At 42.1% G+C, this 17,224-nt stretch overlaps 1 protein-coding gene across 2 annotated transcripts in view; it reads right to left on the bottom strand.

The window, feature by feature from the left end:
* Positions 1-15,899, bottom strand: part of TRPM7 (transient receptor potential cation channel subfamily M member 7) — a 51,451-nt gene extending 35,552 nt beyond the window's left edge. For both annotated transcript variants that reach the window (XM_083870575.1, XM_083870576.1), the window contains exon 1: positions 15,798-15,899. In XM_083870575.1, coding sequence (XP_083726701.1) covers positions 15,798-15,800 — 3 coding nt within the window. In that variant the 5' untranslated portion in view covers positions 15,801-15,899. The remainder of the gene's footprint in view (positions 1-15,797) is intronic.
* Positions 15,900-17,224: the final 1,325 nt, after the last annotated feature.

Here is a 17,224-nt window from a genome sequence, read left to right as displayed (position 1 = left end):
TTGTGAAATTCTCAAAGTTTATTCAATAAGCTTGGTCTGAATTATTTTCTCTATAGCAAGTAAGCCTGCCTGCTTGGCAAAATCTCAAAATGACTTGCATGATTTTCAAGTAACACAAATACGGCAAGTATAAATAATATTTGTAGCTGGCAATCCTGAACTTCTTCATGCACAAAGGGACCCCAGTTCATTTTTTTCTACTCTTTTCTGATACTGTATACTGTTTTAAGATCATAAGTTACAATATTGTAACAATGTTTGTTACAAAGCCAAAATTTAACTTTTCCCAGCTATATTGCCCTGGAGCCTGCAATACCAACCCAAAAGTTCTGACAATTTTTCAATAAAGCTCCCCACTGAATCAGGAAACTGACCTGAATTAATAAATAATTTGCCAAACTGTGACCTTTGTGGAGGGCTGGTTATGGGGATTTCAGTTACTGATTGCATAGACTGAGCTTCAAATTTAGAAATCATATCACTTTCTACACCATCTCATATTTCACCTTTCAAATCTCTGCTTACACCATATGGCAGTTCAGTATTACACAATACCTTCTCAAGGAAAAGATCCACCAATTTTATTTATCCTTTATTTAAAAATTAATATAGATCCTATATTCTTTCTCCACCGCCTCAAGTTTTCCAAAAGGTTTGTCTTCCATCTGGACAGAAGAAAATACAGGAAGGTTTCAGCAAGCTTGACAACAAGAAGACACAGTGGAAAGTATGTGCAGCAGGAAGAGTCGAGCTAGCACTGCCACAGAGGAGTCCTATCTGTCTAGGTCACTTAAAGCCAACAAGATAAATTTCAAAACATTTCTAAGAGACACTCTGTACTAAGAATGTCCTTTAGCTTGTCTGTTCAAGGAATTGTCCTCTGACAATGTTTCAACTTGAAGTTACTGCTTCTTATATAACCATACATACCACACACACTCTTTGTGACTTACCAGAGGATCTCTTATCTGAGAAACTCACTCCATTATCCAAACACGTGCTACACCATGGGACTGACCTGTGATCCTGCCCAGACCAACCCCAGCCGTGCACTGAGCTCCTGCAGCTATTGCTGAAAGGCAGAAATTCCAGACAAACCTCTATCTTATGACTTTTGTGCTAGATACATTGAATGAAGCCAAACAAAGCCAAACAACTGTGATAAATATCCAATTAGGTTACTGCATACCAAGTAGTTTAGAATTCACAAAGCTTCTTGTGGGAAGAGGAGAAATAAATAAATAAAATGCACCAAATGAAAAGTTTCAACTATGTTTTAATAGCATTATAGAGCCTCCTCTACATCAACAGCTCACTAAAAAGATTTCTAGTAGGCGCTTCAAATCCATAAGGCAGTAAGAACCACACTCCAGGTAAAGCACCTGTTTTTAGGACAAATCAACTGAATGATACTAAAATTGTGCACCATAGGATGAACTGAGCAACTAAGCCATTGTGTATGGGGTGGAGAGCTAGCTGAAAGACAGTAATGTCTATCTACCGAAGAAAATACTTAAAAATTTGTATTAAAAATACAGCAGAGCACATCTCAGTTCCTCAAGGAAACATTTATCATTTGAGGAAACTCTTCAAAACTTCAGCTAACTAAGCAAGTAAGCAGATGGAAGGAAAAAAAAAGTTAGGTAGTTTTATGCCATATATTTCCTGCCATTTGTTTTAAACTCTTGACTCTGTCAAACCCCAGGCATTTAATTTACTAGCTTTCCCTTCAATTTAAAGTTACATACTTCTATAATTTTAGTTTGGGGGTTTTTGTTTTCTTTTTTTAAAAGAGGGGGGAGAAAACAAAGCATTTAGTCAGCTAGTATTATGAACTATATTTAAAAGACTCTTTGACACAGAATAACAGTGCTGTCTGTCCAGAGAACACACAACACACAGAGAACACCTACAAAACTTGTTCCTGAATCAGGATCTACAATATCAGTCAACCTCCATTTTTTGTCCCAACTTCCATAGAAAGTACAGATATGTGCAGTACTCAAAAGACAGAGGCTCAGACATTATCCTAATGCCAGAAGATATTTATGCAGTGCTTTTAATGTATCCCTGTGAGGAATGTCACTCTAAATGACAAGGACTGTGCCTCAATCTTAACTGCTGTTTAATCCACTACAAATGAAAATTTTAGCAAGGATATTTTACCTGCTGCATCAGGATTAATTATTAGTCTAAAACAACCACCAGCTTTATCTACAAGAAGTTAGTTCCTTTTTTTTTTTCCCCCAAATGCACAGAGGCACCTCTTGTCACAGAATGTGACCAGCTCAGACAGACAGACCCATCATGCACGAAAGGCGTCTCTGCTATGCTGAAGATCCTGTTCTGAACAGAACAGCTCACCAGGCTTCACTGGACTCCTAAGAAAGCAAACAGCTCCAGTTCTGCAGATTGAAAAACTTCTCTAGTGAAAATATTGCAACAGTCCTGAAAATAGATTGTTTGACAGCAAAAAAAAACCCTGGCTTTTCATTAAATAAAAACTGTTGAAGCAAGCAAGGAAATAGGGCAGTCAGAGAAAGCCTTCTGTGAATTCTGCACATGGGAAGCAGATCCCAAGTGAGCCAGAGAGCAAAGATAAGAATCTTCATCTCAATGGCTCCCTTAGTGCTGAAAACAAACCTTCAACAATCCTATTTCTTATTAAACAGTTCAGGAGATTTGCTCTGAACAGATTTCACAGCAATCCAGGTCTCTAACAGAGTAGCTATTGTTTCATCAAGTTCTTCTCTGACGTAATGAAGCCACCACAGAACTCCCTGAATCCATGTGCAGTTTTGGACGCAAAGGGTAATCAGGATTTGTCAAAAGGGATTTTTACAGCTCTCTCAAACTTGATGAAAACTATTCCAATCTGCTATTTGGAGAACAGGCTGGTTTTGAGAGAATTATTTCACTGTACGATTACAATGTACATAATTCAGTTTATGGATTTTTTTTTTCTGAAGATTCATTTAATTAAGAATACTCTAAATTCATGAACAGAATTTAGCATTATGAAGTGGTGACTTTTAACCCTGATGCACTAGAACAAAATCCACAGATCTGTATTTTTGGTATATTTTTATTACATTCAAACTCAATCCACTTTACCCACATTGTTGGGAAAGTTATAACTGCAATACAGGTCTTTCAGAGGAAAATTCAGAGTAAATGCAGCATATTTTAAAATAAATAAATTTATTTGCTTAATAAATAGCTGTTCAGCAGTTAGACCAGCCATAAAATTACTCTTTCAGAAAGTATCAAAATTTGAAAATGCATACAACATCCACACAAGCCATAAAATAAATATTAATATACACCAAGAAAAAATTTTGCAACTGATTCTACAGTATGAGATAGCTCAGGTCAGTATGGAATGGACCATCAGCTGATTTCAGACAACAATCGCCTACTGGTGTAATTTCAAACTGGCTTTTTCTCAGATGATATAACAATAAACACCTTCAGAGTTAAGTGCCCAATTATACCAGATACAGTGATTAAACTTTCCAAAACCAGAGACTCTCTGACACTGTGTCAGCACAGCAGATGGTAAGCTGTTCCTGAACACGCCTTCAGAAAAGCCGAGGGGAAGCAAAGAGAGAAATGCGTTTTAATTTTTTTTCCCCAACAACTTTCATTGACAGAATTTGGAATTTTGGCAGGAAAAAGAAAATACAGCAGAAGGTAAACCTGTTTCATTGCTGTGAGCTGAGGTAAATTGATTTCTAAATAGTTTACATTTGCAGTCTTCCCAACTAATGAAATACCAAGCTAAAAAACTTTAGCCCTACTAAAGAATCAATAAATTACTTCCTCTGAGTCCACAGACCAATTGCATTTTGATGTGATCCACAAAGTATTTCAAAGCACATACTGAAGTGAAGCAACAAACCACTGAGTTTTCAAAGAAGATGAAAATAATTCTTTACTCCCTAAAACTTAACACCATGAATGAAAGAAAAGAATAGAGAAAGACTGTGGGGTTGTAACTACAAGAAATATAGCTACAGCTTTACAGCCAACGTTTTCACTCTTAATGTTCACTTTGCTCAAATGAGATTAAAACAAAACAAGAGCCAAACGAAAAAAGATAATGGCAAGTGCATAGGAACGTCTGCAAGCCTGTCATACAGTGCCTGCTTCTGAGAGGGTTCCTCACTTAAAATCCACTTTTAATTATGTTGAATGACCCATATAAACCAACCTCAAACCTCTCACATTTTCAAACCTCCAGGGTCGTTTCCCTGCCTTATCCACAGTGACACAACTGTGCAGTCTGCATCCTCCTCACCTCTCGCAGCACCAGAGACTGAGCTGCAGCCTGCGATCATCCCGACCTGACCAGATGCAGATTGCAAGCCCACACACTGTCTTAAATAGGACCAGCAGGAAGGTAGAGTCAGCATTCCTACTCACCAACACACACAGAACGATGCCAAGTCTTTTTCAGTCGCTCAGAACATTTCTGTGGGGATGGAGCTGGTGCCTCTCCCTGGTCCTTTCCACAGGGAGGGATGGGACACACGGTGCTGGCTGTGAAACCCCTGTGCTCCCTGATCACCAGATCTACTCTACATCAAAGTATTTGTCTGGTTCACACCTCACACTTCTGGCAAGAGCCACAGCGGGTGTATGAAGAGACAATCCTATAAACGCTGGATTTATTTTTGGAAGCAATGAGGCTTGGAGCATGATTTCAGCAGTAAAGCAACTCAGATAGTCTAGATGCGGTTGCTGTCTGCCTCAAGCAACCTCCAGTCCTTCCCCATTCACACAGGGAATACAAGCCACAGATACAAGAAAGGAGGCAGCGGTGGCCACCTCTGGAGATAAAGCAGTGGGAAAGGGCTCGTGTGACCAGCCAAATAATTAATCCTGCCCTCGATTTGCCTCTGCTTTGTTCCCTGATGAGAAACCTCAGCTCTGGCAGCCGTTGTTCCTAGACAGCTTTACAGGCTGCAAACCCCTCACCTCCTGCAGAGGATGTACTTCAGCGATATTTGAGCTGCAGATTTAAGGAAAGTCCTCCCTTTCTAGTTCATGAAGTGCACGAACATCTGATTAATTCAGCATGTGCTGAAGCACATTACGACTACAAAAGCAAACTGGAAGGGTGGATGCTGTTTGTCCTGCTCTGCCACTTTCTTAGCCTGTTCACTTTCACAGATCTGACTTATTTTTCATGTTGTACAAAGAAAGAAACTTCTCTATTATCACAGCAAAGATTCTGGTGCCTCCTGACTTAAGTAGGCTATTATTAACTCACTAGAGCAATGGAAACTTGTTATCACTAAGGGATTTTTGACATAGCTGGCCTAAGACAACTCTTTGAATATATATTTCTTTAAAAAAAAGGAAGCCTATGGCTACATTAATTATGGCAGATCAATAATATTTCTCTGAATAGCATGAGTGAGAAGGAAAAGCAACAGAACATACCAGTGGGTACATGAAATGGGAGACAGCACCAGAACACTGCTAAGGACGATGAAATTTCACAGAACGTACGTTTAGACACAATATCTAGGAAAGCAAATTTATTGTTATAATCAAAACTACTGAAACTAGGAAAGAGGCCCATCTGCAAACACACAACCAAAGACAGATCTGAAATAAATCTGGATTTTGGGTTCTCCCTGCCTGTACACACACGCACACCAATGTGCCAGTATTTGTTAAGCACAGTAGGGGAAGTAAATATTTTGGTCAACTCTTCAGAGTGATCAGACTTCTTGGGAGATTACACCAGGCTGGAGAAAATAGGATGAGCTGGCATAAAAGCAAGCCAAAACAAGAATTTGCTATAGTTCACCTACTGTCAAATTACAAAGACTTGAGCATTTTTAAAGACAGCTCATAACAAAGAGCTACGGGATTCAGTTACACTTCCAGTGCCTGTCAAGACAAAGCAGCAGCTCCCCTCTCCCAGCCAGCTCAGCCTGCAGCTGCTCAGGGCAGCCCCACCTCGGGGCACAAGAACCCTGACAGCATTCGAGAGACATCCATGTACCTAAACTCTTATCACAAGATAAAGTTCCCACTAAAACTATTCAAGTAGTTTCTGTTTTCTCCTCTAGAAAAGTGCAAAGAAGAAACTTAACTGGGTTAGTTAAGGAAATGTGAAAGCAGCTAATTACTGTCTGAAATAATATACAGTGTTTATTTAGGCACTTTTAAAAATTTCCACCCTCTGCTGTTGAGGGTTTGTTTGAGTTTTTGATGCTTTCAGAGGCTCTTCTATGTTAAATACCACAAGTCTAAATAATTACTCAGAAACTAAATATATTATTTTTAGAAATAAAGTATCCTCCTTTTTTTGGGTTTTTTTGTTTGTTTGTTTGTTTGGGGTTTGTTTTGTTTTGTTTTTTGTTTTTGTTTTGTTTGTTTTGGTTTTGTTTTGTTTGGTTTTGTTTGGTTTGGTTTGTTGGGGGTTTTGATTTTTTTTCCCAGGGTAGGGGAAATAACTAATTAAATGATATTGAGAGACCACAACACAACTACACATGGAAAATGTTTTCTATTTATGGTGATTTCTTCCAGCACACTAAATTCCAGTAGAACTCACCAATGCTGAGTGGTACATGGCACAATGGCCTGTCTAAGCTGCACTGAACTAATACCTGGGACAGGCTCCTTCCTGGCCTGCCAGGAGAGGAGTGAAGACAGTCATTCTAGAGAAACAAAAGACACCAGGAGGGAGGTGGAGGTCCTGGCAAAGCCAAGAAACACAGGAAAAATATTTGCTTTTATAGATGCAATTCTTCAAATTATTAAGTGAGGGTGCAGTCAGAGAAGACAAGCTGAGGAAGCTCCTACTCTGCCCTCTCACCTATTCCCCTGCTACTTCTCTCCCACCTCCAGTTATGCACTCGCCCTTTGGGGAACTGATTGAGCTCCCTAAACCAGCACATTACTCTCAAAGAAAAAAAAGAAAAAAAAAAGAAAGAAAAAAAAAAAAAAAAAAAAAAAAAAAGCAGGTAGCTTTAATGTCAAAATGAACAGATTCAGATGCAAACTGGACAGAAAACTAAAGCACAAGAAAGAATCACATGGCCACACTCAAGGTGGGAACAAGAGAAGTAGGACACCCCCTTTGGTAGCAGAAAGATACGGGCTGGCAGAAGAGCTGAGCTGTCCTAAGCACATTGCCAAGGTACATCAAAATAATCCCCAAAAGCACACAGGTTGTAGGCACCCAAGGAAAGACCACAGATCTATCACACAAAAATTTTTTTTTTTTTTTTAATGCATGTGCATCCTAATATTCAGGAAGGAAAGGAAGTTGAGACTGTATTTCTTTATTTCCCATAGAGCTGCCAATGAAGCAAGAACATATTGCCTAAGGTCACATTTTGGAGGGGCACATACCCTCTCTGTTTGAGAACACCATTCTCATCTGGCATTGAAGATTTGTTCTAATTCATGGTATAATTAACATTCAATTCCTAATACATTAATTACTAAAGATTTTTCTTGTCCTACATGCAAGATCTTTGTATTTGTCAGAAACCCCCCAAAAACCCAGTAATGACACCCAAGAGGATTGTCAAAATGACTAACCTTATCTCAGTTGTGCTAATTTTTCTACATCCTCTTTGCAGAGAGAAAAGAGCTGCTCTGAATCCCCCCTGGTCTCCACTGAGAAAGCCTGGGGACTCACTGCCTAATTAGCTCTTGTGAATAATCCTCCCCCTCTCTGCAAAGTCTACCTGTATTCTGCAGATTGCCTGTGAGCAGAAAACATCCTTCTACAACCTGAAAACAGGATTTTTCCGAAGGCAGAAAAGCTTCTGTCTTGCACATTTTCTACACCAGGAAGAAAGCACAGCCCAAAGTTTACTGGATCGTGCTGTCCAGCAGAGTCCTGTGATTACACCAGAACCAAAGAGTTCTCCCCCGGGCCAGGAAACACCGAGCACAAGCAGAGGATACATCCACACAATGATTCGTTTGTTAGCAGCCTTCACCACCTCAGAATGCTCACCTGTAACACAAGCTGGCAGCCCAAACCAGGACAAGGCTGATGATGTGGTTTCTGTCCTCTTTCCCCATATAAGCAACATAAAAAGGCCACATTGTTTCACTAAAGCATTTGAAACAATTACAAGGAATTTAATGGAGAAGAGTCCCGGCGTTGCACACGGAGCAGTAAGGTTGGAAACTGAGTGCACACAAACGATAGGTTTTCTACACCTGAAAATTTAAAAATTATTTTTCTGCATAATTCTTTAAGACTAAGACAGACCAATTGCTTAATGAGGCAAAGGCATAAATCCTCATCAAGAGCATTTCTGAAGTTGCACAAATTAGAAGGGCAAAGGTTATTTAAGTGGATGTTTCTGTTTTTCAATGCCTCTGGCTGCAAAGCCAGTTGATGCCAGTTTAGGAGGTAAAAGTCCATCCCAACCTCCACATCGGTGCTGAGTGCCCCTGGCCGAGGCCAGGTGAGTGCTCACAGGGCTGTCCCCAGGGCCAGCCTGCAGCAAAACCATGAACACCCTCAGCAGCAGAAACAGGGTCAGTAAAGAACAGCCTGTGAAATCAGGAGGACAGAGCCTCTTCCAACCAGTTCTGCAGCCAGAGGCATTGCCAGAAAACAGATAATGCTACTTCCTAGACAGTTCTCCAGAATATTTGTCAGCTAATCAGTGATTTATTCTTCTTTCCTAGTGCAAGGTTACTACCACAAGTAGAAGTTCCTTCAAGATTAATCTCTTTTAAACTCTTTGTCCAGAAGATCACCTTCAGCCATGTACTCTTCTAATGACTTTAGCTGAAGTTTTATTAAACTTGCTGTTTAACAGGATTCTGCAAACTACAGACAATAATACAGCCAGGGGACCACAGGAGAAACTGGTAAGACTTTGACATTTAAAACATCATTAGCTGCACCTACTCTCGTGTAGATTAACTGATTTTTATAATTGAAGAGAAAGTTGATTAACAGTTCTGTAATTACACAACTGGTATTTTTAGGCTCTAATCATGTGTCACTTAAGCACATGCATAATTTAAGCTATCCAGGTGACTGAAGCTATGCCTAAAGACTTGCATGACCTGCAGCAGCACCAGGGACAGGCTTTGAAAGGGAACAGCTTTTTCAGACTGGCTCTCCCACAAATTAGAATACTGCATTACACTCACAACACAAAGCCAATCCACATGCAATTTTAACAATGCTGTACAGCTGACTGTCTTTGAACCCATCCACATGGCTGCTGTGCTGATCTCTGCCAGATATATTAGTAGAATGCAGCTTTGGTTTCTCCTAACTCAAAGAAACAGGTTCAGCTTCCTGAGAAAGTAAAACAAGAATGGGAACAGCACTAAAAAGCAAATATGCTGCATGCTAAGAACACTGAGGAAAAAAAAATCCAGCAATATTCTGTTACATGAGACATGTTACCAGCAGAGAATCATTTGCCAACAGAAATAACCTGATGGGAGGGATCAAACTCATCTTGGTGCAGCTCAGTTCAGAGACAGACTGGAGCACAGCATATCTGGTAAAAACAAGTGATCTTGAATCTCTTAGCACACAATCAGAAAAGCAGGTCAAGGAAAACATCCTCTGTGAACAAGAATTTAGATACAAGAGTATTCAAGAGCAGCCACCACGTGCTTGCAGTACAATTAGACAAGGCTACAAAGAAATTTGGTTTATACTTTGAAGAGGCCATGGAACCTGTGCACAAGGCTGTGAGACTCAGGAAACATTCACGTGCCACGGGTGATGCACAGAGTAACTGAACACTTCCTAAAGCAACAGCACAAACCAAATGTCAGGCACCTTAAAGCAAGTTTCCAAACCAGCTTCACAGCTCCTGGCAAGTCTGGGGTGCCACAATCCCATTTTCCTAAGCCTCTGCACATGATCCCAACCTATCTCATACCAGCACCAGCATTTATGCAGTCACATGGAAGCCGGTTCAGGGAAATGACCAACAAAATAATCCACAAAAAAAAAAAAAAAAAAAAAAAAAGAGGTGATGAGGAGTTTATTCAATTCAGATCCCCTGTGACTGAGCACACAAGGAAGCACAAAGGGACAGGTGGAAAGGAGACAGACAGGATTTAGAGGAGTTTTGACTGGATTACAACACACCTTCAAGAAGAGCTTTGGCACATGTGGGAACAGCTAGCAAAGGGCTTGAACAACCCTTAACCTGAGGTTATTACTCTGCAACACATCTCAAGCACTCCAGGTCAGTCAGAAAATACATTAAATAAAATGAGTAAGAGTGGGAAGGACTGGGCTGCTAAATAATACTAGCTCTAGTAGAGCTCCAACTCTAGGAATTTTTAAGCAATATGTGCTTGTGAAATTAAGTTCTCCTGACGAAGCACCTGGAAATTCATTTGCAGAAAGCATAAATGTAGATCTATTTATTAAATTTAAACTTTTAGAGCCAAGTTTTTCAAGTCCACATCCCACAAAAACTGTAGCATTAGAGAAAAAATTGGGAAAAGAACCATCAGCCAGGGACATTTTGCAAAATTTGACCCAGCATAAGTCAGGGGATTACAAAGTGAAAATTCTTAGCAGAGGTGACAAGAATCAAGTAGATAAAGTAAAGAAAATAAGTATCACTTCGGGTAGAGGTAAGTGTGAACAAAGCATGAAACAAAAGCTGGGATTCAATTACAAAAACCATTGTGCTACCAGTGACTGAGCTGTAACAGACACTTTCCCAGGCTTTGAGGATTACAGAGATACGGTGAAAGGCTGAACACCTAGATTAAACTCATTTAGAGTTGTAACTGAGAAAGTATTCTCAAGCAAGAATGATTTAGGGTAACACAACAAAACTATACTTCATTAATCACCCAAAAGGTTGCCAGTAAAAAAATCAAACCAAAAAATTAAAATCAGCAAACCAGAACTTAATTGCAATATGCCAATTCTCAACAATACAACTTTTTTTTTGGTTTTTTTTTTTTTGGTTTTTTTTCATCTGCTCAGTTTAGCAGTAAACAATTAAAGGCAGAATCCAAAGCACTGGGACTCATCCAGACCAAGCTTTGGGAACTATGACAAAGAAGCAAAAAGCTTGACTGTGCTGTTACAGATCTTGAAAAAGAGGTTCAAATCAAAATCAAAAAGAGACCTCAAACTCTTGCTATTAAATTATTATCAGTAAGTCTAGACATTGGAGAGACTCACATGTACAAAAATTTCACAAACTGTAACACACAACTACACTCACTGAAACTGTCTATTGGGCTGGTGTATGCTCATTGCAAAACACATAATGCACATTTAAACAAAATAAGCACCTGATGTTGGACTGTATATGATGTAAATTAGGGCTCTCCACAGACAGGCTGAAGATGAAGTCCCCTTAAAGCTTCACAGAGGGTTCACAATAGCTGTTTCTGAAGTTGGATGATCTAAAAACATCAGCTGTCCAACTACATGCAGCAGAGTAACTTGATTACTGAATCAGCCTCTAAAATTCCGATTTTGCAGCTATAGAAAAATCAACAGATATGCTACCACACAAATCTTATTCCATCCTCCCTGAGCTGAGAGCAAATGAAACAAAGATGGGATGACATACATTAACTCAGCAATTGCACATTTGCAATACACACAGAATGTTCAAACACTTCAGAAAATGTGACAACAAAATGCATGAACCAGCTCAAGTTAGAATGAGTTTCTATGAATCTTCAGGAGAAAAAATTTACACTGCTCTTAATAATATAAAGATTAAATAAACCGTAACTGTGATGCAACTCTTAATTTTTTTTTTAGGAAACAGAAATTCCCATAATTAAGGTTCAATCCAAGCCTACCATGTTCAGTAGCATCTGAACTTTGCTTAAGTGAAGGGGCAAAAAATGCATAACTTGTAAACCAAGCTTTAGTTTGGTACCAAACCAAAATGTGCTGTCAGTTTGGTAGCATACTTTAAGTTCTCCTTGCAATCAACCACATTTCTCTTACAGACTAATCCTGAAACACCCTTATACCATATGCTGTCACCCCACTTGCCACAGTTAAATATTCTCTCCTTTCATAAAGCAGCTTTTCAGAACTACCAGCACCACTATTAGCAACAGTTCTTTTACTCCCTATATTCCCCATATGTTCAGGACACTTTTCACCCAATTTTTGGGATAGGAAAAAATGTTGTATACAGTTTCCCTCATTTTTTTATATTTTGTTATCCCATCAGAAGTGCACTGGCCTTTCCCTCTTGGAAAGAACACAGGAGTAAGAACTGTCCCCTGCTCACCTAACAGCAATTAAACAACCTGCGTGGTCTCTTCTTCTGTGCAAAAATTATAATGGCTGGGGAGAAAAAAGACCTCAGGTTTTTCTGTGGGTGCAACACACCTGGCAGTTAAAGAAAGTGGTTCACATCCTACACACTAAGCAAAATATAGGTGCAAAGGCTGAAAAGAACTCACCGCTCTTCAAGAAAACCAGCGTTCCTTCCACCAGTGGAAGAGCAGTGATGGAGACTGCTCTTGGAATCCCCACTGCTGCTCAGGGCTGTGCTCCCACCCCGTTAAGATGCAGCTGGTCGGCTGCTTAATAACTGGCTGCGACTAAAAAGACAAGTCACCTCCTGCACATCCTCCCTCCCCTCCTGCACATCCTCCCTCCCTTCCCTGCACAGCAGCAGGGATACCCAGCTCATCCTGTGCTGAGCCAGGACGGGGAGCAAAGCTGGCCAACACTAAGGCTTCAGGGGTTTACTTTTTCTGTTCTTTTGTTAGATTAGCTTTCTATTACTTAAAACACAAAAACACCTATAATTATAGCATAAGAAAAGCCAAGCTTCCCATAATAAAAATAACAGAAAGCAAGGATTAGGTAGATCACTTCCAGTACTGGCTGTATCACGATATATGACACCATCACCTCTACGTCCTCATTATGTGAGCAAAAGCAAAGGGATTAAATTAAAAGACAATAACAAGACTGCAGAGACTACAATAGAGGAAAAAGAAGGCTTCAGGCCAGAGAATACAAAGAAAGTGTGCAACCCAAGTTCAAGTACTATCACAGGTCAGGTGGACTGTTTTTTGTAGAACCAATGAAGCACACGGACTCACTTGTCCGAGGCCACAGCTTGGTCAGTATTGGAGGTAAAAATGACACAGCTTTAATAATTATATAACTATCTTATCCAAATACACACAGAATGAGATTATTCAGTAATCTATCTGATGAAAAGTCACCTGCTGAAACTTCATCCACTGAAGGTAAAATGCACCAAGACACAACTACTCAGAAACACAAGAAACATCACCTCAAAAACCAAAACCTCAATTCTGAAAAACACACATGTTGATTTCGCCATCAGTCTGCCCTTAAAAAAGTGGGAAAAAGAAACAGAACTAACATTGCTTGTTTTGGGAAATAAACAGAGATGTAAATATCACAGCAAATGTAGACACTGCTGAAAGAAATTTGGAATTCCAAAAGAAATAAGTATCGGCCAAAAAAAAAGACAAAGAACATGTTTTTCAGGTTAAATATTTTGACATGAGAAGTATCATTTCATATTGTTCTGGTATTTTGAAGCTTTACAATATAGAAACTCATCCTCAAGTTTTTCAAGACTGCAAAATTCTATCATGCATCTCTCTTCACACATCAGTTTTGACAAGTCCTCTTAGAGATTTATTTGCAACGTTACTGGTGTCAAAGCACAAACCAGCATAGCCAAATTCTATTGTGTCAGAGTCAGTTATTGAAGTTCAGAACAATTTTGTTTAGAAAACGCTCATCTGTCGTGACTGTCCACGAGGATTGAACGGTTAACACAAATGTACCTCGTGAATGGGCCCTGAAAGAGAAGCTTTAAAAACGTGGGTGTTGGTCCAAAGTTTCCAGGAAAGGGAAGCACAGCAAGTGGCAAAGATAACGATGAGAAAAAGAGAGGACTTTGGATGCTGCAGTCTATCACCAGCAGAGCAGAGAAAGCTGGGCTGATGTGGTAAGACAAAATGGTAAAGCAGCAAGACTAGTTAGGCAGAGCCTCAAGGGACAAGAAAATAAATGAAAGTTTAAAACACAATGGAGTAACCCTCTCCAAGACAATCCACGTGGGGAGATAGATGACCTGATACAGTATCTTTAAAAGCGTGAGATAACTGTCAGATGCAAGGTGATGTTTCAAGGTGCCTTTTGTATGACAAGTGAACATTACCTTTCCACTGCTGAGCTCCAGCAAGTAAAAAAAGTATCAAAGTACAACATCAGGAAACTTAAGGTACAAACAGTCCAAACTCAGCCTAAACAGCTCCACAGGCACAAAGGTTTCCCCCCTCCTGCCTTGAAATAGCAAAGTCAAGAATGGCCCCATACCAGAAGGTATGAAGGATGATCTAGCAGACACTTATCTCACCCACACAGACACATTTAAAAAAAAGACTGAACAGCCGGAATTGCCACATTGAACAACTCACTCCTTAGAATAATTCCTGATTTAATGTTGGACACCGTCCAGCAATTATTCAAAGTTGCTAAATAGTCATGGAGCAGCAGGGAAATTTTTAGCAAAATGAGCTTGCATAAAATGTCCTACATCCAATTCAACCAAAACACCTGTTTAACAGAGGTTTCGAAAGGTTTGGTAAACACACAGCAAATATAAAACACTGCAAACACACTACATTGCCAGAAAGGCTGCTGAGTCTCAAATTTAAAGAGCTATGATGGTTAAAACCAATCTGTACATTTCTAGGCTATATCAGCACCAAAAAAAACCCACCAGAGCTAAACTAAAAAAATTAAATAAACAAAGAAATCCTTCACTCCTCAAAACTAAACCCACCATGAAATCACTTTGGCTGAGAAGAGCAAGTACCACGCAAGTGGCAGATGCCAAGCACTCTTTTAAATCAGAATGGAAGGTTGCATTTTCAGCTTCTTCCAGAGGAGTGCCGGATTTGCAGTTTCTAGAAAAATACAGCCCACATTTCCACACAGTTCACAGACACACTCAGAAATGGAAGACTCATGAGCACGAATCCCCGTGTTTTTTAAGAAAAACACCGTGAAACAAGACACCTTTATTTAATATCAAACAAAGCATCTTACTAGAAGTTCAAGCAGACTGTAGAAATCCATATATTTAGACTTCACACCTATATTTTCACCATTAGAAAGCACTTGATGCGATAAGTCACTCTAAATTCTTTAAATATTAAGGAATAAACTTATAGGGATGGAGAACCGTTTAACAGCCAGAATATAGAGCTAGATCTGAAACTGTGTTTTCTTTGCAGACACTCATCCATCTTTAAGTGTATATATATATATATATATATGCACAACATGTTGAAACAGCAAAAATCCAATAGGTGTAAAGATCAGACGGGCAGGACCGCTGCAGCCCGGAGAACCGCACCGTGCGGATTCTGGGTTTAGCCCACCCCACCTGACGGGCGGAGGCGGCACCGGCAGCACTACCGGGGAGCCCAGCTCGCCTGCCCGGGCGCTGCGGAGCCTCCGCCGCGGGAGGGACCCGGCGCCGCTCGGGGCGGGAGCGGCAGCTGCCCCGGGCCCGGCGGGGCGGGAAGGGCGGCGGGACCTCGCCCCGGGCACGGCGCGGGCATTGCGGCTCCGGCAGCTCCGGCAGGGCCGGGCCCGCGGGCGGGAGAGCAGCGGGGCATTGCCGGGATAGAGCCCCAGCGCTCCCCGGCCCGGGGCGCAGCCCGTCCCTGCCCCGGCGGGCGGCACAGGGAGGCGGCTCGGGGCGGCCCGGACGGGTCTGATCCGGCGGCCCGTCCCCGCCCGGCGCTCCCGGCCCCCTCACGGCTCTCACCATTCTCCTCAGGGCCGGGCTGGGTCTCGGCGCCGACTCTGGTTCTCCTCTCGCCGGGCAGCTCCTGCTCGTGGTTCGGCGTCGGCGGTGGCGGGGCCTGTCTCCATCTATCGGGGCTGGGCTCGGCGGCGGCGGAGGGCTGGGTGGGGAGCGGCCGGGCGAGGACGACGCTCCGGGGGCGAAGGGAGGCGCGGGACGCGGAGGACGGCGCTGGTTCGGCTCCGCACCGGGACCCAGGGCTGGCAGCGGTCTCGGCCCGGCGCCTCTCTCTCATAATTGTGCGACTCGGCCGGCGGAGGAGCCGCGGCGCTGCCGCGTCAGCGCGGACCGCCCCCGCGGGAGGAGGCGGCTGAGGGCGGCGCTGCCCGGCCGGGGCCGTGGGGGGCTGTCTCGGCCTCTCCCAGCGAGCGGGGAGCCCCGAGGTACCCCGAGAAGGCGGGCGGGCTGGTGAGGTGAAGGCGGAGATGTTAAAAATGGAGCTTTCCTGGAGAAACCCGCCCGGCTGGGCAGGCGCGGCTCTGAGGGGGCTCCGCACCTCCCTGAGGGCAGCGGCCTCCCCGAGGGGCCCCCTGAGCCCGGGCAGGGCAGAGCCGGCCCCTGCCCCCGGAGACAGACCCGGCCTTACCCTCGTCACTCCTGGTCCCGCACAGGACGGGGAACAGCGCTGGTTCGGATCAGTTCAGGCTTTTCCTGCCCCCCCTGCCCGCACATGGTGGGGCCGCCATTAGCGCCCACCCCATCGGAGACATCTTACAGAAAACCTGAGCCAAACCAGAGCAAATTACGTTTTCAAGGGGAAAAGGAGGATGCATTTCTTCACTACAGTCAACTCAGTATCCAGTTTAGATTAGGAATTGCCCAGGGGAGGAACCTTGCCTTCTTTTGTCCCTGTATGCGGTCTGCAAACTCGGAGAATCGCTACCACAAATGGAAAGCCTTATACAATAGCTTCTACTATTGTCATATATATTCCTATATATGTGAATATATATTCCTATATATTGTCATACATCTATTATATGTCATTATATAGCTTTTGCGACAATCTCTGTGCTAAACAGCATTTGTAAGGGAAGAAGGAGAGGTTGGGTTTGGCTTAAATTATTTGTGTTCCTTAAATTTAAAAGAAATAAAGGAATCCTGGGAAAATCTCTTATCTGTTTTTAAAATACCGTGGCCATGCAAGAGCAGTAATTATATATAAACTCAATCCAGACATTCAAAGTAATTTAAAACCTTTGATTTTTCATTGTCAGGCCTCATCATTTGTCAGCTGTTGTGTCTCCCCTTGCTGCAGAATGCAGCATTAGTGCTGGGCTGAGCTGACCTGTGCTCACCTGAACCCTGGGCTTGTGCATCACAGGGTAACAGTCCGCTCCAATGATCAAACAGGCATGATCAGAAATCAATCCAACAATTAGCTTGCA

Source organism: Zosterops lateralis, assembly GCF_965231275.1.
Source record: "Zosterops lateralis genome assembly, chromosome: 13".
Lineage (NCBI taxonomy): Eukaryota > Metazoa > Chordata > Aves > Passeriformes > Zosteropidae > Zosterops > Zosterops lateralis.
Note: the sequence above shows the minus strand (reverse complement) of the source record. Positions and strands in the feature narration are given on the sequence as shown.